The 24,467-nt window shown below is 38.0% G+C and overlaps 1 protein-coding gene across 3 annotated transcripts in view; it reads left to right on the top strand.

The window, feature by feature from the left end:
• The window catches only part of ARHGEF3 (Rho guanine nucleotide exchange factor 3), a 192,212-nt gene that overhangs the window by 64,183 nt on the left and 103,562 nt on the right, over window positions 1-24,467 (top strand). For all 3 annotated transcript variants that reach the window (XM_058166245.1, XM_058166246.1, XM_058166247.1), the window contains 2 exons: window positions 483-546; window positions 13,720-13,782. In XM_058166245.1, the coding sequence (XP_058022228.1) occupies window positions 483-546; window positions 13,720-13,782 (127 nt within the window). The remainder of the gene's footprint in view (window positions 1-482; window positions 547-13,719; window positions 13,783-24,467) is intronic.

Raw genomic sequence — 24,467 nt, forward strand, 5'->3', positions numbered from 1 at the left:
TGCTTTCCCTTGTCTTAATTTCCCAATTATTATTTCTATTTATTAGGAAATATTTTTTCATGTTCCTGTTACTTTTTATGTTCAAAATGATAGTAAAATAACTGCTATATCCTTTCCTAGAACAGTAGAATTAGTTACCTATTCACAGTTCTTTTAGTTGTGAAACAATCTGAGCAACTGCATCAACAGAGACTAGTCATAATCCTCAAGACACAGATCAAAGGGACAGGATTGTGATCATGAAACTGCACCCCACCTTCCTGCAAGTTTTCCTTGCTTCCACCTGAGTATGAACATTTATTATATAATTAACTTTATTCCCCTTGGTATGTTTAAAAGCTGTAAAATGAATAAATCTCGGTATAGTTTAATGTTAATTTACCTAGTATATTAGTATTGTGTATATAAATCCACAGGGGCCATCAAAAACTGGTGATAGAAACAAAAGGATAAAAAAATATGTTCTTCTTTGCATCTTACAGGCCTAAAGAACAACAGCAGAACTTTTCCTTGTTTCCTTCCACAAAAGCCTGGAATTTCAGAGGGGTAAGTGCTTGTATTTTAAGGATTAGTGTATAATATGTATGTAGGTTTTCTTTCTGGTGATCTTAGTTTCATCCACCAGAGAATAATTACAATGTCACCTAAGGTAAGATGAGGCAATTCTACAAAATTTAAATTCAAAACAGTCACTTAGCTTGTATTTCTTTATGGAAGTCAAATTGATACAGATATTCAGCTTATTTCATAAGGGATGAGGCCCTCTTGAATTCACATCACCCACTTGTGCCCTTTCCTGGATGGGAAATCTCATCCCTATCAGGTAAACCAGGCTAGTTTAGTTCAATTCTTTTCTGTGATTAATGAAGGAAAGAGGAATTGTATTGATAAGGAAGGAATAGGTCCCGAGGTTGTATAACAATAGCACTTAGACTTACATACTACCCCATAGTACTTTACAGCACTCTCTGAACGGTTATAGTGTCAGCATATTTCCCCCAACAATTTTACCTAACTTGGAAGGATGAAAGTCTAGCTCAACTTAGAGTCTATCAGGATCGAACTCCTGGCTGTGGGCAGAGTTAGCCTGCAATGCTCCATTCTAACCATTGCATTACCAGGGCTCCATATATATAGTATAGGGGTGTATAACTTTGTCTAGGTTGGGAGTTGCCTTTGAGTGGCATGCAGAAGGCATAGTCCACAAAGTGATTTAGCCCAGGATAAAAAATAAAAGTAGTTTGATTTCATATAATTAATTTAGCAAGGTTACACTTCAATGCTACATTTAATAATTTTCTTCTCTTGTATTAAAAATTACAGTTAATTTCAAATTTTGTAAGAATTCTGAGTGTTGAATCCTATGGATCCAGCATTTCTAGAGCATGGGTTCCCAATCTTGGCAACTTTAAGACATGTGCACTTCAATTCCCAGCATGGCTAGTTGGGAAATTCTGAGAGTTGAAATTCTGGGATCTTAAAGTTGCCAAAATTGGGAAGCTGTTCTCTAGAGTGTAATTGGTGGAATTGTTCACAGTTAGGGAAGGACCTGTCTAGGGCAGAGTATCTGGCTGGCCTTTTTCTAGATTGAATTGTTCATATTTGCTGCAAGCTAGATGATGTTGTGATCTTCTGAATCATCAGATGTTGAAGACCATAGTTAGACTCAGTTTTCAGATTAAGCAAGCAATCTTTCTGGGGTAATTTTAATAGGTGGTTCTTTTTTATTATTAGAGTTACTATTATGAGATGCACCAGCAGGGACGTGAAGGGAGGTGTTCTTGATGACTACTCCCCAATTGATGCCTTAATAAAGTAAAAATGGCTTCCCATTCTGATGATCTTCTGGAGAACATTTAAAACCTGGCAATTCCCAGAAGGCATTTGGAGGTCAATAGGTACAATAAGAACTATGCCACTGCTGCTGTTATATTTTTATTGTTTTAGATTTAGAGTAATTGCATTTTATTTTATAATTTCTGTATCATATTATCTTACTTACAGTATATTTATTTATTTATATTTATTTATTTAATTAATTTTGTCATAACAATATACACAAGCATAACAAGCATAACATAAAAGATTATATAATATATAAATATATATATGAGAGAAACAAGGTAGTATAAGTATATATATATATATAGAGAGAGAGAGAGGAAGAAACAATAGGACAGGAACGGTAGGCACATTTGTGCTCTTATGCACGCCCCTTAGAAATAATGTGAGGTCAACAGTGGATAGATTTTTAATAAAACTTTTGGGGTTATGAGAAGAGACCACAAAGTCAGGTAATGCATTCCAAGCATAGATAATTCTGTTACAGAAATCGTGTTTTCTGCAATCTAAACTGGTGCGGTTGACATTAAGTTTAAATCTGTTGGTAGCTCTTGTGTTATTGTAGTTGAAACTGAAGTAGTCATTGGCAGGAAAGACATTACAATGGATGATTCTATAAGCTAAACCCAGGTCCTGTCGAAGACGACGAAGTTCCAAGTTTTCTAGACCCAGGATATCAAGTCTGGTGGAATAAGGTATTTTATTGGTTACTGAGGAGTGGAGAACTCTTCTCGTAAAATACCTTTGGACACGCTCAACTGTATTGATATCAGATATATGGTATGGGTTCCAGACAGGCGAGCAGTAATCAAAAATTGGCCTAGCAAAAGTTTTATACGCTCTGGTCAGTAGCATGGTGTTTTTGGAAAAGAAGCTACGTAGAATTAAGTTAACAACTTTTAGAGCCTTTTTTGCTATATAGTTGCAGTGGGCTTTGGCACTTAGATCGTTAGATATAAAAACTCCAAGGTCTTTGACTGGGTGGGGGTCATCAGTGAGGTAATGTCTATCAAGCATGTACTTAGTGATTGGGTTCTTTCTTCCAATATGTAGTACTGAGCATTTGCTGGTTGAAATTCGTAGTTGCCTATATACCCCAAAGAGCTTTTAGAATGGTACAGGTTATAAATCTTAAGCACAAAGTATGTAAAGAAAAATAGCACATCTTACACACCCTGATAATATATCTAGAATATAGAATTACATGAGTTATTTTCAGGGAGCATTTGCACTTTATGGGTGATTCCTGAAAGCACTCACTGCCTTATTATTACTCTTGTTGGTGCTCGTTTCATTTATTCTGTAGGTATTATTTAGTATTGATTTTGCTTATATGAACAGACCATTAGGCCTATTGTTAAGTACGATCAAAAGATTTGTTTCTGCGGGAACAAGAGAGTTTATTTTGGCAAGAAGGTAGAGATCTTATCAACAGTTCATTGTGCGATATTTTTTTAAGAGATGGCTGTGGCCCATTTCAAATAAAATTTAAAAGTACCAATTAAAATGTAATGTAATGTAATGTAATATAATATAATAATATAATTAATATAATATAATATAATATAATCATGGGGAAAAAATAAAGTCTGAAACTAATAATGATTAACTCTGTTTCATTTGCACATTCTTAGGCTTAAGTGCAATATGGGATCTGAGAACTGGATCGTAGATGTAGTTGGTTGATCACATTAATTTAGACTTAAATAATTTTAATTTAATAATTTAAATAGAGTTAAATTCACTGAACCAACAAACAATAGTTTTGACAAAAACATAACTTTTTACATGTGTATTTCAGCAGGCACAAATCTTTCAGAAAAATGGGAAAGATGCATACCTGTTCTAAAATGGGACTGACCACTTTTTAATAAAATTAAAGTATTTAAATAGCTTTAGATAGTTTGATGTTTAATTTTAATGTCACCTTAGTTAAGAGAAGTTAATTCATCTAATTAGTAGCAAACAGACTGTATTGCAAAACAAATGAGTCATTTAATCATTGTTGTACGCAATCTTGAGTCACCTGTGTGAGTTGGGCAGCCATATAAATTCATTTAATAAAGAAATAAATAATATGTGAGAAAGTTATCTAATTAAACAGTTTGAATATGAAGTTCAAATAGATCTCACACGCAGTGTACAAATTATCAGACTAAATTCATTGTAAGTAGTATAAACTCTGGCTTTGATGACATCTAAGACAATTATTTGAAGACGATTATAATACTTATCCCCAAATATACATTTCCAGATTGATGTGTACTTACCAGCTGGTTTCTTTGTTTTTTTAGCCTGAGCAGCTCTCTGAATGAATCACTCACTCTGTGTTGGTTCTTTATTGGATTGCATTGTAGGCAGCTTACTGGATATAATTTATACAGGAAAATGCTGATGTTTCTTTTGGGGTTTCCTGTGTCACATTGTTAAGTTACAATTGCTTCTTTTTCTTTTTTTTATAAATGTGAAAGCGAAATAGAAAACATTAACAAGTGCAAACTTGCTGTTTATACCGGCCTGAAGCATAAATACATGTAAATAGATGATTCATTATACAGGCATTAAACAAATTGAGATTCCTGATTAAATAATTTAAGGAGGGTGTCACATAATTGTTTGTAAACATAGTCTCAACATTTCCTATTATTTATTTTATTTATTTATTTATTTATTGAATTTCTAGACCGCCCTTCTCCCGAAGGACTCAGGGCGGTGTACAGCCAGGCTAAAAACATACACAATATACAATATTAAAAACTAAATTAAGACACTTATTACACAATTGGCCGAAAAATTAAAATAATTAAAATCTAAAAAACCCCAATTTAAAATATAAATAGAATTTAAAATTTAAAAGCTAAACAATTTAAAAACGTTTAAGCTAGCCCCGCGCGAATAAACAAATATGTTTTCAATTCGCGGCGAAAGGTCCGAAGGTCAGGTATTTGACGTAATCCAGGGGGAAGTTCATTCCAAAGAGTAGGAGCCCCCACAGAGAAGGATCTTCCCCTGGGGGCCGCCAGCCGACATTGTTTGGCTGACGGCACCCTGAGAAGTCTCTCTCTGTGAGAGTGTACGGGACGGTGGGAGGCATGAGGTAACAGCAGGCGGTCCCGTAAATACCCAGGTCCCAAGCCATGGAGCGCTTTAAAGGTGGTAACCAAAACCTTGAAATGCACCCGGAAGGCAACAGGTAGCCAGTGCAGTCTGCGCAGGAGAGGTGTTACATGGGAGTTACGTGGAACTCCCTCTATCACCCGCGCAGCTGCGTTCTGGACCAACTGAAGCCTCCGAGTGCATCTCAAGGGGAGCCCCATGTAGAGAGCATTGCAATAATCCAGGCGAGAGGTAACGAGAGCATGAGTGACCGTGCATAAGGCATCCCAATCAAGGAAGGGGCGCAACTGGCGAACCTGGTGAAAGGCTCTCCTGGAGACGGCCATCAGATGATCTTCAAACGACAGCCGTGCATCCAGGAGAACACCCAAGTTGCACACCCTTTCCCTTGGGGCCAATAACTCGCCCCCAACAGCCAGCTGCAGCTGCAGCTGACTGTATCGGGGTGCCGGCATCCACAGCCACTCCGTCTTGGAGGGATTGAGCTTGAGTCTGTTCCTCCCCATCCAGACCCGTACGGCCTCCAAACACCGGGACAGCACTTTGACAGCTTCGTTGGGGTGGCCCGGGGTGGAAAAGTACAGCTGAGTGTCATCAGCGTACTGCTGATATCTCACCCCGAAGCCACTGATGATCTCACCCAACGGCTTCATATAGATGTTGAACAGGAGAGGCGAGAGAATCGACCCCTGTGGCACCCCACAAGTAAGGTGCCTCACGGTCGACCTCTGCCCCCCTGTCAACACAGTCTGCGACCGGTCAGAGAGGTAGGAGGAGAACCACCGATAAACGGTGCCTCCCACTCCCAACCCCCCCAACTGGTGCAGCAGGATACCATGGTCGATGGTATCGAAAGCCGCCGAGAGATCTAACAGGACCAGAGCAGAGGAATAACCCCTGTCTCTGGCCCTCCAGAGATCATCCACCAACGCAACCAAAGCTGTCTCCGTGCTATATCCGGGTCGGAAGCCGGACTGGAACGGGTCTAGATAGACGGCTTCATCCAGGTACTGGGGTAGCTGCCATGCCACCGCACTCTCTACAACCTTCACAATAAAGCGAAGGTTGGAGACCGGATGGTAATTTCCTAAAACAGCTGGGTCCAGGAACGGCTTCTTGAGGAGGGGTCTCACCACCGCCTCCTTCAAAATTAAAATTATTCCATTTTAAAACTCATGAACATAGTTTCTAGCAGCCTTAATTGGCAGAGATTCCATAATTAATGGATTTTGAATTTACAGTAGTTTATAGGGTTTTTTTTAATGTAAAGGGGAATCTGGCTAGGTGTTTATTTATTATTTATTTTATTTATTTATTTTATTTATTTGATTTTTATACCGCCCTTCTCCCGAAGGACTCAGGGCGGTGTACAGGCAAAAATAAAACAGATAGTACAATATACAATTTAAAATGCAATTAAAAAACTTATTTTAAAATTGGCCTGAAAAGTATACAATGAACTAAAAACCCCATTTAAAATTAGTTTATAAAATTTAAAATTTAATAAAATTCAATTTAAGCCAGCCCCGCGCGAATAAAAAGATGTGTCTTCAGTTCGCGACGGAATGTCCGAAGGTCAGGTATTTGGCGTAAACCCGGGGGAAGTTCGTTCCAGAGTGTGGGACCCCACACAGGGGAGGACCTTCCCCAGGGGGCTGCCAGCCGACATTGCTTGGCGGACGGCACCCTGAGAAGTCCCTCTCTGTGAGAGCGTACGGGTCGGTGGGAGGCATGTGGTAACAGCAGGCGGTCCGTAAATACCCAGGCCCTAAGCCATGGAGCGCTTTAAAGGTAGTAACCAAAACCTTAAAGTGCACTCGAAGGCCACAGGTAGCCAGTGCAGTCTGCGCGGGAGTGGTGTTATATGGGAGCTATGGAGCTCCTCTATCACCCACGCAGCTGCATTCTGGACTAACTGAAGCCTCGAGTGCACTTCAAGAGCCCCATATAGAGAGCATTACAATAATCCAAGCGAGAGGTAACGGCGCATGAGTGACCGTGCACAAGGCATCCCGATCAAGGAAGGCGCAACTGCGAACCAGGCGAACCTGGTGGAAGGCCCCCTGGAGCGGCCGTCAAATGATCTTCAAGCGACAGCCGTTCATCCAGGAGGACACCTAAGTTGCGCACCCTATCCTTTGGGGCCAAAGGTCAGAGAGATAGGAGGAGAACCACCGATACACGGTGCCTCCCACTCCCAATCCCCAACCGGCGCAGCAAGATACCATGGTTGATGGTATCAAAAGCCGCTGAGAGGTCTAATAGGACCAGGGCAGAGGAATAACCCTGTCCCTGGCCCTCCAGAGATCATCCACCAATGCAACCAAAGCTGTCTCCGTGCTGTATCCGGGTCGGAAGCCGGACTGGAACGGGTCTAGATAGACGGCTTCATCCAGGTACTGGGGTAGCTGCCATGCCACCGCACTCTCTACAACCTTCACAATAAAGCGAAGGTTGGAGACCGGATGGTAATTTCCTAAAACAGCTGGGTCCAGGAACGGCTTCTTGAGGAGGGGTCTCACCACCGCCTCCTTCAAAATTAAAATTATTCCATTTTAAAACTCATGAACATAGTTTCTAGCAGCCTTAATTGGCAGAGATTCCATAATTAATGGATTTTGAATTTACAGTAGTTTATAGGGTTTTTTTTTATGTAAAGGGGAATCTGGCTAGGTGTTTATTTATTATTTATTTTATTTTATTTTATTTTATTTTATTTTATTTATTTGATTTTTATACCGCCCTTCTCCCGAAGGACTCAGGGCGGTGTACAGGCAAAAATAAAACAGATAGTACAATATACAATTTAAAATGCAATTAAAAAACTTATTTTAAAATTGGCCTGAAAAGTATACAATGAACTAAAAACCCCATTTAAAATTAGTTTATAAAATTTAAAATTTAATAAAATTCAATTTAAGCCAGCCCCGCGCGAATAAAAAGATGTGTCTTCAGTTCGCGACGGAATGTCCGAAGGTCAGGTATTTGGCGTAAACCCGGGGGAAGTTCGTTCCAGAGTGTGGGAGCCCCCACAGAGAAGGACCTTCCCCTGGGGGCTGCCAGCCGACATTGCTTGGCGGACGGCACCCTGAGAAGTCCCTCTCTGTGAGAGCGTACGGGTCGGTGGGAGGCATGTGGTAACAGCAGGCGGTCCCGTAAATACCCAGGCCCTAAGCCATGGAGCGCTTTAAAGGTAGTAACCAAAACCTTAAAGTGCACTCGAAAGGCCACAGGTAGCCAGTGCAGTCTGCGCAGGAGTGGTGTTATATGGGAGCTATGCGGAGCTCCTTCTATCACCCGCGCAGCTGCATTCTGGACTAACTGAAGCCTCCGAGTGCACTTCAAGGGGAGCCCCATATAGAGAGCATTACAATAATCCAAGCGAGAGGTAACGAGCGCATGAGTGACCGTGCACAAGGCATCCCGATCAAGGAAGGGGCGCAACTGCCGAACCAGGCGAACCTGGTGGAAGGCCCCCCTGGAGACGGCCGTCAAATGATCTTCAAACGACAGCCGTTCATCCAGGAGGACACCTAAGTTGCGCACCCTATCCTTTGGGGCCAAAGGTCAGAGAGATAGGAGGAGAACCACCGATACACGGTGCCTCCCACTCCCAATCCCCCCAACCGGCGCAGCAAGATACCATGGTCGATGGTATCAAAAGCCGCTGAGAGGTCTAATAGGACCAGGGCAGAGGAATAACCCCTGTCCCTGGCCCTCCAGAGATCATCCACCAATGCAACCAAAGCTGTCTCCGTGCTGTATCCGGGTCGGAAGCCGGACTGGAACGGGTCTAGATAGACGGCTTCATCCAGCTATTGGGGTAGCTGTCGCGCCACAGCACTCTCTACAACCTTCGCAACAAAGCGAAGGTTGGAGACTGGACGATAATTACCCAAAATAGCTGGGTCCAGGGAGGGCTTCTTGAGGAGGGGTCTCACCACCGCCTCTTTCAAGGCGGCAGGGAAAACCCCTTCCAACAAAGAAGCGTTGATAATCCCCTGGAGCCAGCCTCGTGTCACCTCCTGAGTGGCCAGTACCAACCAGGAAGGACACGGGTCCAGTAAACATGTAGTGGCGTGAAGCCTCCCCGACAACCTGTCCACGTCCTCGGGAGCCACAGGGTCAAACTCATCCCAAATGGACTCAACAAGACGTGTCTCCTCTCCCTCGCCTGGATCATCCCAATTTCGGTCCAGACCATCCCGGAGCTGAGCGATTTTATCGTATAGATAACCACTAAACTCCTCGGCACGTCCCTGCAACAGGTCATCCCGCACCTCCTGATGAAGGAGGGAGCGGGTCACCCGAAACAGGGCAGCTGGGCGGTTAGCTGCCGACGCAATGAGGGTGGAGGCGTATGAGCGCCTCGCCTCCCTCATTGCCACTAGGTAGGTCCGATCAGCTTCGGAACGACTGGACCTCCAGTGCTCTCTAGACGTCTTCTCCGGCGTTTCATCTCCCTCAGCCCCTCGGAGAACCAAGGGGCCAGACGAGATCTGTGCCGGATTACCACTAACTGTTTCCCATCAGGATAGACTGGTCATGGTCATTTTACCATCTGCTTTGTCATCTGCTACTATCTTGACCAGCCCAGGATGGGCCTTTTGCCGGACCTTCTCTGTGATGCGAACATTTACTGCGGCTGACCTACTTGCCCTGCGAGATGCCCCTCTCTCACGGGTTTGGCCCTCCAGATTATCGAGGGCCCACCTTGAGGACGGGCTTTGGAGGCCCGAGAGGTGGCATCACGAAAATAGGGGGCTTAGGGGTTTTTTAATTAGTTGTTTTAACAGATTTTTTAAGGGGAGTTTTAGAGGGGATTTTAAGGGTTGGGAGGGGGGGAGGGATTTGACGGGTAGGGGAGAGAACCCGTCGGGAGGATCCAGCCCTGTGCTTGTTCGCGACATTATTACATCTGGTCTGAAGGCAGGGGAGGTTCTGTTCCAGGACTAGAGGCTGTTCAATCGATGCAGTAAGTGGGAGAGGCAGATATGGCGGAGGGCGTGTCAGTGTTGGGAGAACGTGCTCGATGTTTGAAGGTGATCACGTGCTCCGGCCCCTCAGTCCCTACCCGTTCCTCAGGCGGCCATGATCCTCAGAGCCTGGATCTTCGGTTGATGTTATGTAATGCCCGGTCCGTGGCTAATAAAGCCCCCCTGATTTGCGATCTTATTCAGGGGGAGTCCGCGGACCTTATGGGCATTACGGAGACCTGGTTGGGTCCGGAGGGGGGGGAGAATAACTGGGGGAAAGAATTAGTGATTACCCTTGCAAATGTTAAATGTTTTATTTGATATTAAAATGGAAAACTTTAAATATATGTTATTGATTTAGAGGCAGAGGAAGATGAGGGAAGAATGGAATTGTCTATGTGATCTCTGGGCAGTTTTAAGAAAGAGATTTTAGATAGGATGACCTCTGATTAGTAATGTAGATATAAAGCTGAGAGTGGTGAAATTATAAAACGTAAATAGAATTTATTAATGATGTTGAAGGGAATTAAGCACGGGGACTAGACTTCATTTAAATATTCTCCTGAATGGGTTGAATTTGATTTACTTCTATAATCAGATTGTGTGCAAATAAATACCGTATATACTCGAGTATAAGCCGAGTTTTTCAGCACGTTTTTTGTGCTGAAAAACGTCCCCTCGGCTTATACTCGGGTCTATACGGCTTATACTCGAGTTTTGTTTTTTTTTTTAAAGCCCCTCGGCTTATACTCGAGTATATATGGCTTATACTCGAGTTGTTTTTTTTTCTTTTTTTCACATTTTACCGGACGGTGAAGCCCTGCGGTGCAGTGAGAGGCGGGCGGGGAGCCGCCAGCCTTCTCAGCTGAGGAGGGTTTCCCCAACCGGTAGGTGCCTCATTTCCCACCCTCGGCTTATACTCGAGTCCCCAGTTTACCCCAGTTTTTGGGGTAAAATTGGGGACCTCGGCTTATACTCGGATCGGCTTATATTCGAGTATATACGGTAATTGAATTTAAAGAAGAAGAAAGGAAATACATTGTATTAGATCATAACGTAGGTGAAACTTGATATGTTTAAAGATTACCTGATCAATAATTTGTTCACAATGATTTTTTTTATTATGCTTGTAAAAAAAATTTCTTTTTTGGCAGTAAATGTTATTATAACATTGCTTTTAAACAGAATTATCCATTGAACCTTGAAAGACAAGAGTAAATGACTGAAACTGAATAATATTTTTCACTAACCTCTCTCCACCGCTTACTAGATCCTTTTAAGATATATCGGCTAGACGTCAGTCTCATTGTAAGTGTAGCTTATTGTTAAAAGTAAAAAAAACAGTCAGTTTTACTAGAAATCTGTCCTTTCCTTGCTTTTCAGTATATCAAAGCTATCACAAGCTAAATATAACATTTAAAAGTGCATCTGATGTAAGAGAAAGATTCAATTGTTTTTAATTTGCCCTAGAAACTAAATACCATGCTGTTATATTTTATATTTCCCATTGTTAATAATAGCTTGGAACAGGGTGTTGCTGTGTCGTCCTGTTGCCAGTTCTTTGTGAACAACATATGAACTTGACCTTTTTAAATTTCCAGTCCCTGTGAGAACTCGGTGTTTGCTTTCTATTTTTCCTCCTTCTCTTCTTTGTTTATAATTTTGGGGGATTTGGGGCCAAATTCTTTGATTTAATGGTAGATGCCATGGAACCTATCTAGTTAGATGTTTGTGTTCAGGATGCAATTAGGGTCAGGATTTTTTTTAAAAAAACAGTAGCAGACAATTTATCACGGGCAGAGTAGAAGTGACTATATTGCTGTGTTGGAGCTTTAGACCTTCGAGGTAAATTTCATCCATTATATTTTCACAACACTTATTGACGATTTTACCAGTTTCTACCTTTCATGATAGTGTGCGTGGTTTTTCCCCCAAAATTGTTATACCAGCCTTGCCAGGTAAGATAGGCTAAAAATAAGGACTGATCATTTAAGAAGCCTCTGTATCTTTGCATTTAACACTTGTTTTTTTGTTATGTTTTAATGGAAACTGCATCAACTTGGAAATAGATAAATAATTGATAAGGACAAAGAAAGTGTGAAGGATGAATTTAATCTTTTTCTTGAGAGTCTGTCTGCTTGAGTTAATGCCAATAATGTTCCCATTAAAAGCAAATAGCAGCTTAAAAGAAAAGAAGATGAAAAGGGGAAAAAAGAGAAGCTTTTGCTTTTGTTTGCATTCTAATCTAAATTGTTAAAAGCTTACTTGTTAGATGTCAAACTGCATTTAACATCTAGTTTGATATGTAGATAGGAAAGTAAGCCTATTTAAGACAAATGTTTAGAAAATTATCTTGGAACTGTACATTCTTCTACAGTTGCCTTTCCTTCACAAATAACTGTTCACGGGTAACTTGATCTAGCAAAATTGCAATGTTGATTATTTTTTTCTTTCACCAATAACTTTATCACTTACATACATGGCTTTTTTTATGTGGATAAATGTAGGAGGGAGACTAGCAGAACCAGGGGGTGGGATGAAGTGGGGCATCAATTTAGAGTATTTACTTAGTCATAAGATGACAAAGTCCAAATGAATGAGTACCATTATTTAGTTTTACTCAGGTGTAAACCATTAGTCTGAGAAGATATGTTTGCATAGGCTGAAGCAATAAATCAGTAGTTTTGAATCTTCAGGTGTGAACCTGTTGTTTTCATCTGACAGCAAATGAAATTCAGTAATGTTACAACTTAAAAGATAGAGTAAAACTTTGAAATAAACATTGCTTTAATTTGAATAAAATTAAATCCAAATTAAATTTGGATTTAATCAGCTAACATTGCACTTCAAGAGGATCATAGTAAAAGGAGGGGTGATGCTTGTATCCAGATGTTTGGTACAAAAAATAAATAGACTAATATATGGAGTTGGAAGGTTGTCTTCTGGAAAATGGTTTAAGATAGCTTGTTAGCTTAGTTCAGATAACATCATTGGTTGGCTGAATTAGTATGTTCTCATTATTTTATTAGATGTTGCTTGTTTATAGTTTCCATACTTTCACTGCAGATGCTTGATTTTTTTGTTTACTTTATAGCTATAGTAAACTGAAACTGTAAATAAGAAGTAAATATACTGGCCACATCTAATATTATGCCTTTCACACAGCAATTTCCTCTTTGTAGCGTCTTCACACTTGCAGTCTTTCTCCGGTCAAGATTGTCCCCAGTATTTTGAAGCAACTTTTGAGGTGGAAAAATGAAGGGGGAAGAAGAATCTATTTATTAGTGTCTTTTTTGCCAACAAACAAAATTAAGAATATCTAATAGGATAGGTATTTTTATAGTGTTTACATATCTGTGAGTTTTCTATGTAAGTAATTATTCAATTATGATTTAATGCTGGCTTTCTGCACTTCAAATTTTATAATCAGTTTGTAGTTTTAAAATATTAATGGAATTTTCGTTGAAATGGAGAATATTACAAGGTGGTTATAAGTATTCATCAAATTTATGCAGCCACCACTTAATCACAAGATCCTCTTTTACATGTTCTTTTTCCAAACTTTTTCAGGAATGCAAATATATGTGTATGTGTATAGATATTTCTTGATTTACTAAGTAAGAAATTTGAGAGCATGCACAGTATGTGAGCAGTTGTAAATAAGAAAAATATTTTTAATAGAAAAGTATTTATATATATTTATATTTATTTATACAGTATAGTGCAATATTATGCTTCTCAATCTTCTGCTACTGAATTCTTTTGTATTGTTCTAATTTTATAGAAGAAACGCAAGCAGAGTACCCAGGATGAAGATGTAATCAGTGTGTGTAGCTGTGATTCAGGTGTAAGTATTTGGAACATGGAATTATTTAATTAAGTTGTCCAGTTTGTTTTGTTAATATATTGTATTGCTTGCCATCTCAGTTCAAACAAGTGGAATTGTGTTTCATTTGTTGACTGTCCTAGGTGTATGGTCCAGCTTGAAACCAGCATAGGAGCTCTATGTTGATTATATTTAAATTGCAAAGCTACCAGCATGTCTTGATATGTTACTACAAACATGAAGGGTGCAAGCTTCTAAGGCTAAAATGATATGGTTGGGAAATAGATTGTTTCTTTGTTTATCAATGCTTGTGGTGGCATGACAGTGTTATAATTTTCCCAGTCTCCTGATATATGAATGTGATTTTAATCACAGCTGATAATTGTAACAGTTGAGGTCCACATATGTGGATAGCACTCAGAACAGGATGGGCTGCTTTGTAGCATCTGAAGGAGAAACATCTCCTTAAAGTAGGGAAACCTAAAAAGAAGGAAAACAAGAATCCCTGAAAAGGAACTTAAGTTGTTGACTATATATAAGAAAGAGTTTTCTAATTTATACATCACACTGAGTAAAAATGCTTTATTAAAGTAATCTTAATTTCTGGCAACTTCTGAGTGGAATAGTTAATCACCAACCATCATCACTATCCATACTTTATTCAAGCTATGTATCTCTAAGAGTGCAGAACAAAGGCTATATAAAAATCAGAACTAGCTAGAAAATGTAAACATACCCTGTTTTAGATCTCTTTATCACAATGTTTTCCAATTTGGAATGGCCAGAAATAGCCTGCATTCAGAGGAATTCAGAATAGAATTCAAAATCAGTTAAGGATGGCTGGTTCACTAACCATGCCACTTGAGGTGAGGAACAGCCGTAAGTGAGCATATACATGTTAAGCAAGGTTCATGACTTAATGGGTGTGAGAATGAAATTGTTTTTATTATAACTTAATTGCTAATCATCAACAGTTGGACTCAACTGAATGAATATCATCGTCATATAATAATAATAATCAAACAATTTAATGTAAAGATTGATTTATGTGTAAATAAAGTACACAAACACATACATACATAAATTCTAGTCAAGTATTCATCAAAAACACTGTATCAGTAAGAAGCAGCTTGTTTCCAAACAGGAGATGAATTAACTAGCATCTTTTTTCCCTACCAGTTTGCTGTTGGAAGCCATTATCTAATCTGAGATACAGATTAAATTTAATAAATTTCCTAAGAATTTTGATAAGTGTATTTTCTTGTACCTAAGTAAACCCAGAATTTCCTCCATCCCCCACTGTTCTTTCTTTTCAGTCAGTAATTTCTGCATCTCACTTCTGATTTACCATAAACTCTAGTAAGTTTGCCGTAGCAATTTAATCAATTAAACTAAGGCTTATATGTTATTCTAGAATCTAGAATTTTGCTAAATTATAAAGGAGGAAGAAATAGTATGAGCATGAAGTTTTTTCATAATGTATTAAATTGTAGCATAGTGTATACAGGCAGGCAAACTGAATCATGAAAACCTGGAAAATAGGAGTTTTGAGACGGCAAACTATAATTTAGTCAGGTGAAACTATGTGCTTTTCAGGGCACTACTTTTACTTAAATCCAAATAATCTATCTAAATTGATAGTTCAAAGTACAGTTAACCAATACAAGTAATTCGTAAGATGCTTAGAAGATTTTGTGTGGAAATCTTTAACTAATAAAACTTTAATTTGTAGAAGGTAAACTGCCATGCACAATTCCTATTTTGTGTATTCTTTATCAAATTTCTATTTTTTTTTGAAATCATATATAAATTCTACAGTCTTATTTTATCTACCCCTTGAAATATGTAAGAGTTATATCTGATACTGTGGAGTAGATGTAAGCTAAAATATAACCTACTGAAATTAAGAGAAGTGAAAAGGATGTAAAAAATGAAATATGCACATAGAATTAGATTGAAAAAGGAGGTGCTTTCTTGCAATTGATATTGCTGATAAATTAGAACCCATTTTAATTAAGAAAGTGTTTATCACTGAGATCTGCTGTATAATATTGTAAATTGATTAAACAAATACTGCATAGATACAATTTACTAGTTGGAATCTACTATCTTTTTTGAGTAGATGGCCTATAAGTAGCAAATAAATACTGAGAAAATATTTGTGTGACTAACTTACATTTAGTTTGAGTTGTATTCTCCATATACAAACTTGAATTGAATTTTTGTAGGGTTGATTAAATAATACACTACTGTCTCATAATCAAAAAATAGTTTTTAATTAAATTTGTTAAGTAATCAGAGCAATACTTATATTGAACACTTTCTTCATTGTGGGAATTCTTTTCTGCTTTGTGTGTTTATAAAGTTGAGAGAGAGATAAATAAAGCATTGATGACCAGCACAAAAGACATAAAAGTTTTTGTAAATATTGGAGAATTTTGATAATCTAGGAATGGAAATGCTTAAACAGACTAATATAAAGGAAAATATTAAAATGTTTAGAATATTTGTGTTTTCATTAAACCATTAAAGGTTTGTCTCTATTCAGGGATGCAAAAATGTGCAGTCTTTTTTGCAGTCCTCTGACTGAGCGGGGGCAAAATGTCCAGCCTTTACGGGGGCATTTATTGGAATTTGGATAGGTTCTGGTGCAAAAAGGATTTGTTATGCTTTGCAGTAATGAGGGCAATCATGTAACCCCTTAAACTGTCCTCTACAACATCCAGGCCTAACTTATTTTGGAAGTCCGACCTTTAAGCTTAAAGTCTGGAGTGACCTTATGTCAATAGAAGTTGCACATTCTTTTCTTAATTTGAAGACTGACTTCTCAACACATCTCAATTTTTCTTCAGTTACTCATTTAAAAAAAAAGATTGCATTGTTAGTACTGCTTTGGACAACAGCATTTAAAATATTCTTGTTCTGGATTCTTGTTTCGAAGATGTTTATTTTCAAAAAAATCTTATCATAGACGTTCCTTCATGTGATTGACATGCATATATAACGTATTTGTTTTTCTAGTTGGTTACTAAATATAATTTGATAAGAAATTGTGGTATTTGCATTTTAAAAGAAAGTGAAATGTATGAAAGATTTAAATCCAGTTTTGGTAGCAGTGATTCTCATACACTTCCTCTGCAATTGCTTTGCATTTGGGTTTGGGACTTGGGTGTTTTTCGGGTGGTGGTAGTTTGATTAGTTAAACTATCGCACCATTGCACTCATTTCACATGCTAGTAAGCTTATGCTTAAAATCCTACAAGCTAGGCTCCAGCAGTATGCGGATCGAGAACTACCAGAAGTACAGGCAGGATTTCATAGAGGCAGAGGAACTAGATATCAAATTGCCAACATACATGGAGATCATGGGGAAAGCTAGGGAGTTCCAGAAAAACACCTACTTCTGCTTCATTGACTATGCTAAAGCCTTTGATTGTGTGGATCACAACAAATTGTGGCAAGTTCTTAAAGAGGTGGGAGTACCAGACCATCTTATTTGTCTCTTGAGAAACCTGTATGCAGGTCAAGAAGCAACAGTGAGAACTGGATACGGAACCATTGATTGGTTCAAAATTGGGAAAGGAGTCCGGCAAGGCTGTATACTATCACCCTGCCTATTTAACTTATATGCAGAACACATCATGAGAAAGGCGGGGCTAGATGAATCAAAAATTGGAATTAAGATTGCGGCAAGAAATATCAACAACCTCAGATGATACCACTCTAATGGCAGAAAGTAAAGAGGAACTAAAGAGTCTCTTGTTGCGGGTGAAGGAGGAGAGTGCAAAAGTTGGCTTGAAACTCAACATTAAGAAAACTAAAATCATGGCATCCGGCCCCCTCAATTCCTGGCAGATAGATGGGGGAGAAATGGAGGTAGTAGAGATTTTATTTTCCTGGGCGCCAAAATCACCACAGATGGGGACTGCAGCCAAGGAATTAAAAGATGCTTGCTCCTGGGGAGGAAAGCTATGGCAAATCTAGACAGCATACTAAAAAGCAGAGATATCACCCTGCCAACAAAAGTGCATACAGTCAAGGCTATGGTTTTCCCAGTTGCAATGTATGGCTGTGAAGGTTGGACCATAAGAAAGGCTGAGCGCCAAAGAATTGAGGCCTTTGCACTCTGGTGCTGGAGAAGACTCCTGCGAGTCCCTTTGACTGCAAGGCGAACAAACAAGTCAGTTCTAGAGGAGATCAACCCTGACTGCTCTTTAGAAGGCCAGATCCTGAAGATGAAACTGAAATACTTTGGCCACCTAATGAGAAAGAAGGAGTCACTGGAGAAGAGCCTAATGCTGGGAATGATTGAGGGCAAAAGAAGAAGGGGACGACAGAGAACGAGGTGGCTGGATGGAGTCACTGAAGCAGTAGGCATGAGTTTAAATGGACTCCAGAGAATGGTAGAGGACAGGAAGGCCTGGAGAAACGTTGTCCATGGGGTTGCGATGGGTCGGACACGACTTTGCAACTAACAACAACAAAGTTTGGTCAATATTTGTAGCCATATTACATTCTTGGTTTTAAAATTGTAGCTTCCTAGAACCTGACTTGATGTAAGTTAGCCCACTAGCTTACTGAAGTTTCTGAAGTGTTGAGAAACTCTGATGGGTTATTTCATTTACTCACTAATTTCTTCTGTGATTATTCTGTCCAGAGAATAAATTTTGCTCCCTCCCTCTGTATTTAAATGTGTCGGTATTAGTTTTCTAAATAGCAACAGTTCATTAAATATGAATTCTTATGCAAAGCCTACATTTTCCTTTACCTTTCTTGCAATCTCTTCTTCAAACTGTGTCTCATAGTTGCCTTTCCCTAACGTATCAGTGCAGAACAAAGACTGCATGGTTTCATTATTTTATATTCTAAAAAAGATGATTTCTGCTCCTATGTGGACTACAACTTTAAAGGGGATGTTCTGCCCCTGAAGTGGTTAATTGCTGTTCTTAGAGAATAGTTCTCCAGTTTTATAATGTTCCAAATAAATATATTGAACCATGCCACATTGTCTAAGTAATGGAAATATCACAGAGGTAAATATCTAATATTTTAAATTCTTTTTGTTTTAGGTTTTTTTCTTGATTCTTAAAATAGTCAATGTTTAAAGTATAAAAAGAATATTAATAATACATTGCATCATTACTAAAGCAATATATTAATGTCATAATGAACATCCAATTGTAAAAGTTTCTTTGTTCCCTTAAATGCAAGTTTAAATAATTTAAGATCTTGAGGACTCAACCTACTGCCCTTACAGCTCTCTTGATGTGGAAATGGTAGTCCAGTACCTGTGGAGGTTGCTTGGTTTGATGAAAGGATTCACAGTGCTTTAATATTATGCTCACTTACTTGGCATGTATTAAAAGTAGATTATCTTTATTGACTTGATTATAAACTCTGAATCCAGATGAATACTGTCCTGCTGTGTTACAAATTAAAGACAGATATGCATAATTCATCAGTGTACATCCCTCTTTATTTTTTATTTTTGCATTCTGTTTACCAAGTTCAGCAACACATTCAGTTTACATTGATAAAAACAGTAGTACTCTGTTCTGTGGTGATTAGAAATTCTTACCATTTAGCAGGTAAGAATGCTCATAAGTATACACTTAAGGCTAAAACAATGATCAAAAAATGACATGGATACTATTGATAGTTTTAATAGGTAGGTTACAGGTATGATGACAAGGGTTACTATTGATATTACTAGTCTTGAATAAACTAAAATAAGAGAAAAAAAAGGTGTTCATGTAAGGTGGCAGTGGAAAAAGTCTGAGGGATCAGGGGTTTTAATTCAATGTCTCATTTTTTAAAAGGACTGTCTAGTTACTGGAAAAAGAAGGCAGTGTGTTATTTTCTCCATTTATGTGTGGGAGAGGCATTTTAATGATGGGGATGGAGTGAGAAGCCTCTGGGACAAACCAATAGCATTACCATGAATCTCTTGATGAGAGATGAGAGAAAAGGTTTAACTGCCTTTTTTAAATGCAATTTGAAGAATTAGGTACTCACTTGGTCTGAAGATTAACTGAGCATTGCTATGAGTTTGCCTTTTTAAAAATTAGAGCTGCCTTTATGTTTCTTATTATGTGCTTCTACATCAATAATCTAGCCATGTAAGAAGTATTTTAATAATGCTTGTTGCTTTTCCCTGGAAAGACTAGAAATGGGACATATGGCTACTCCTCACTTAATGACCCTAACTAGGACTGGCAACTCCATCATTAAGTAACGTGGTCATTAAATGAAACTTCTACTTAGCAATGGCAATTCCAGCACTCCTGGTTATGGTTGTGAAGCAAGGTATCACATGACCATGACTTGCAACCTCCTGCTAACTTCCTCATTGATTTTGCTTATCAGACGCTGGAAAGACACGGAACTGTGGGAGGCTGTGGCCATTGTAACTGTGTAAACGTTGCTAAGTGTCTGCATTGTGATCATATGACTGCAGAGATATGTTGCACTGGTTGTAAGAGAGCACCTGTCATAAATCACTTTTTACAACACTGTCATAACTTCAGTTGCTAAACAAATGGATTAAATGAGGACTATCTGTTTAGTCTTCAAAACTATCTTCCTAGTTAGTGTTCTCATATCCCTTTTAGCTCATTAGATTGTTGTTGTGTTCTTTTATGTTGTTCCCATTTATATGTCACTGGAGACTGGGTTAGAAACCTGGACAAATTGTCTGTTTAATTAAACAAGCTAAGAATTGAATAGACTACAATTAATTTCTGTTGCATTTGTTTTGAAAATGAATATGCAATATTTAGTCTTTTTTTATATATATAAATCATGGGCGTAGGAAACATGCTGGCAAATTTTAATCTTTGTTCTATTAGCTAGAATGGTTTTATTAACAAATGTTATGGTTAAACCACTTAAATATATTTTTCTTCAGTGAATATGTAATATGGCTGTCTGTGACATAAAATAAGGAATATCATTCTGAATGTGTATTTTTAGCACCACAAATCTTGAGAACATATCATAAATGCCTGTTGTAGCAGACATTGAACAATGAACACCATAATGTTTTATTCTGACCTAGTGTAATAACATTATGTGATTAGAAATGTTATTAGTTGGGGGTTATGAATTCTGTGTATGGAATTATTCTGGATCACATACACATGCACGTACTGTTTGAAAGCACAGATTCTGCATGGATTTTGATAGCTTTAAAGACTAACCCTAAATTTGGAGAGGCTATGAGAAAATCAATTTTGCTGACTATTCTTTATATCTAATTAAAGCTAATAAAACTTAATTGCCAAATTCTAGGAAGCTTATATTCAGAAGATAAGAAGGGATTAACTACAGCTCTGATTACTGGACTTGAGTTAATGAAAAATATATTGTTGCTGCTTTTATTATTTGATTTTAATTTAATGTTGATACCCAGTATGGGTAGAAAGGATGCAGACCTCAAGCTGTAGCTCTGTATGTTAATGAATTATGCATGCCAGTCTAGTTCCGATAAAGCAGACCAATGTTAATCCAGATTCAGAATGGATAATAAAGTCAGTGTGTCTAATCTATTTGTAATCCTGTCTGAGGACAAACTATATTGATAATATTACCCTCTGACACATATATCAGAAGAATATGGCCTTATTTTAGTACTTCAGCTGAAATGATGAAACTGAAAATAGGATTGTATATATTTTTCTTTCCCTCTTCAAATCTTTTTTATTGATTTTTTTTATTTTTAATACAAACAAACATAAAAACATCTTCCATCCAAATACAATGTGTCGGTGGGTTGGTTACAAATCTTTTGTGCAATTTCAACATATGCATATCATTGATTTATCTAATCTTAAATTTTATCATCCAATATATATCCAAATGTTTTAATCAATTGATCCTTTAATTAACTATAGCATTTTATTCTCTCATTTCATATAAATTGTTCTAAATCAATATTTTATCTTACTACATCATTTATAATGATGTAATTATACATCATTATATTATATTATATTATATTATATTATATTATATTATATTATATTATATTATATTATATTATATTATATTATATTATATTATATTATATTATATTATATTATATTATATTATATTATATTATATTATATTATATTATATTATATTATATTATATTATATTACTATTGGGGGTAATATTATCATATTAAATCAATTATATCATTCAATAATTCTTCCCTTGTAAGAAACTCCAATCTTTTTTAACATATCTTCTCTTTTAACCATTGATAAAATAAATCCCATATAGGGAAGAAAATGGTAAGTGAACACCTGTCTACCCTAGACGAGTTCAAATCACCAGGACCGGATGGATTACACCCCAAGGTTCTGAAGGAACTGGCAGACGTGATCTCAGAACCACTGAACTATATCTTTCAAAGATCCTGGAGCACAGGGGAGCTGCCAGAGGACTGGAAAAGAGCTGATGTAGTTCCCATCTTCAAAAAAGGAAAAAAACAGATCCAGGAAACTACAGACCTATCAGTCTGACCTCAATACCGGGGAAGATTCTGGAAAAGATAATCAAGCAACGAATCACCGAACACCTAGAAGCAAACAAAGTAATAACCAAAAGCCAACATGGGTTTGTCAAAAACAGATCATGCCAGACTAATCTTATCGCATTCTTTGACAAAATGACAAAATTAGTAGACCAGAGGAATGCTGTCGATATAATTTACTTGGACTTCAGTAAAGATTTGATAAAGTAGACCATAACCTACTACTAGATAAAGTAGAAAAATGTGGGTTAGACAGCACCACCACCAGATGGATTCGTAACTGGCTGACCAACCGCACTCAACGTGTAGACCTCAACGGAACTACATCCACATGGAGGGAAGTATGCAGTGGAGTACCCCAAGGCTCTGTTTTAGGCCCAGTACTCTTCAACATCTTCATAAATGACTTGGACGAGGGGATAGATGGGGAACTCATCAAATTTGCAGATGACACCAAGCTGGCAGGAATAGCCAACACTCCAGAAGATAGGCTCAAGTTACAGAAAGATCTTGACAGACTTGAACATTGGGCGCTATCTAACAAAATGAAATTCAACAGTGAAAAAAGTAAGGTTCTACATTTAGGCCAAAAAAACAAAATGCACCAGTACCGTATATGTGGTACCTTGCTCAATAGTAGTACCTGTGAGAGGGATCTTGGAGTCCTAGTGGATAACCATTTAGATATGAGCCAGCAGTGTGCAGCAGCTGCTAAAAAGCCAACACAGTTCTGGGCTGCATAAACAGAGGATAGAACCAAGATCACGTGAAGTGTTAGTGCCTCTTTATAATGCCTTGGTAAGGCCACACTTGGAATATTGCATCCAGTTTAGGTCGCCACGATGTAAAAAAGATGTTGAGACTCTAGAAAGAGTGCAGAGAAGAGCAACAAAGATGATTAGGGGACTGGAGGCTAAAACATATGAAGAACGGTTGCAGGAACTGGGTATGTCTAGTTTAACAAAAAGAAGGACTAGGGGAGACATGATAGCTGTGTTCCAATATCTCAGGGGCTGCCACAAAGAAGAGGGAGTCGGGCTGTTCTCCAAAGCACCTGAGGGTAGAACAAGAAGCAATGGGTGGAAACTGATCAAAGAAAGAAGCAACTTAGAACTAAGGAGAAATTTCCTGACAGTTAGAAAAATTAGTAAGTGGAACGACTTGCCTTCAGAAGTTGTGAATGCTCCAACACTGGAAATTTTTAAGAAAATGTTGGATAACCATCTGTCTGAGATAGTGTAGGGTTTCCTGCCTGGGCAGGGGGTTGGACTAGAAGGCCTCCAAGGTCCCTTCCAACTCTGTTGTTATGTTATGTTATGTTATAATATTGCTTATCTTCCTGTTCTCTAATTTCAAATGTCAGTTTACTCATTTCTGCACATTCCATTATTTTCCTAATAATTTCATCTTGCGATGCTAATTTCTCATTTTTCCAGTTCTTAGTAAATACAATCCTAGCTGCTGTTACTACATTCACAATCAAGTATCTCAATCTCTATTATAAATTTCAGATATAATTCCCAATAGAAAAACTTCTGGTTTAAAGTCTATATGCTTTTTTATCATTTTTTCCAACCATGTGTGGATTTTAGTCCAATATCTTTTAGCTTCTGCGCATGTCCACCACATATGGTAATAAGAACCAGGCGTCTGAGGACATTTCCAGCATTTTTCTGATTTATTCCTGAATGTTCTGGTTATTCTTGTCGGGGGCATGTGCCACCTATAAAACATCTTATACAAATTCTCTTTATACGCAGTAGACATTGTCATCTTATAGTTTCACATCTACAATTTTTTGCCATGCCTCTAAATCAATCCCATGCCCAAGATTTTCCCCCAAGCAATCATAGTCTCTTTAACTTGTTCTTCTAATTTTATCTCTAATAAGTATCCATATAATTTTCTAATTAAATTATCATCCGTACCTGTTAAGATTTTATCTAGATTGGTCAAGTTATTGTAAAACCCTTCTGTTTTGGAGTCTTTATCATATCTGGAGTGTATTTGCAAATATAAAAACCAATCCATTTTTATACCTTGTGTTTCTAATTCTTGTGTCGTTTTTAGTTCACCCTTTTCATTCAACAATTCATTATATCTAACAATTTGTTCCTTTCCCTCTTCAAATCTTTACAACAATTTGGAAGTATAACTTGTTTTAAACTAGAAATTAGAGTGTAGTAAT

Source organism: Ahaetulla prasina, chromosome 2, assembly GCF_028640845.1.
Source record: "Ahaetulla prasina isolate Xishuangbanna chromosome 2, ASM2864084v1, whole genome shotgun sequence".
Lineage (NCBI taxonomy): Eukaryota > Metazoa > Chordata > Lepidosauria > Squamata > Colubridae > Ahaetulla > Ahaetulla prasina.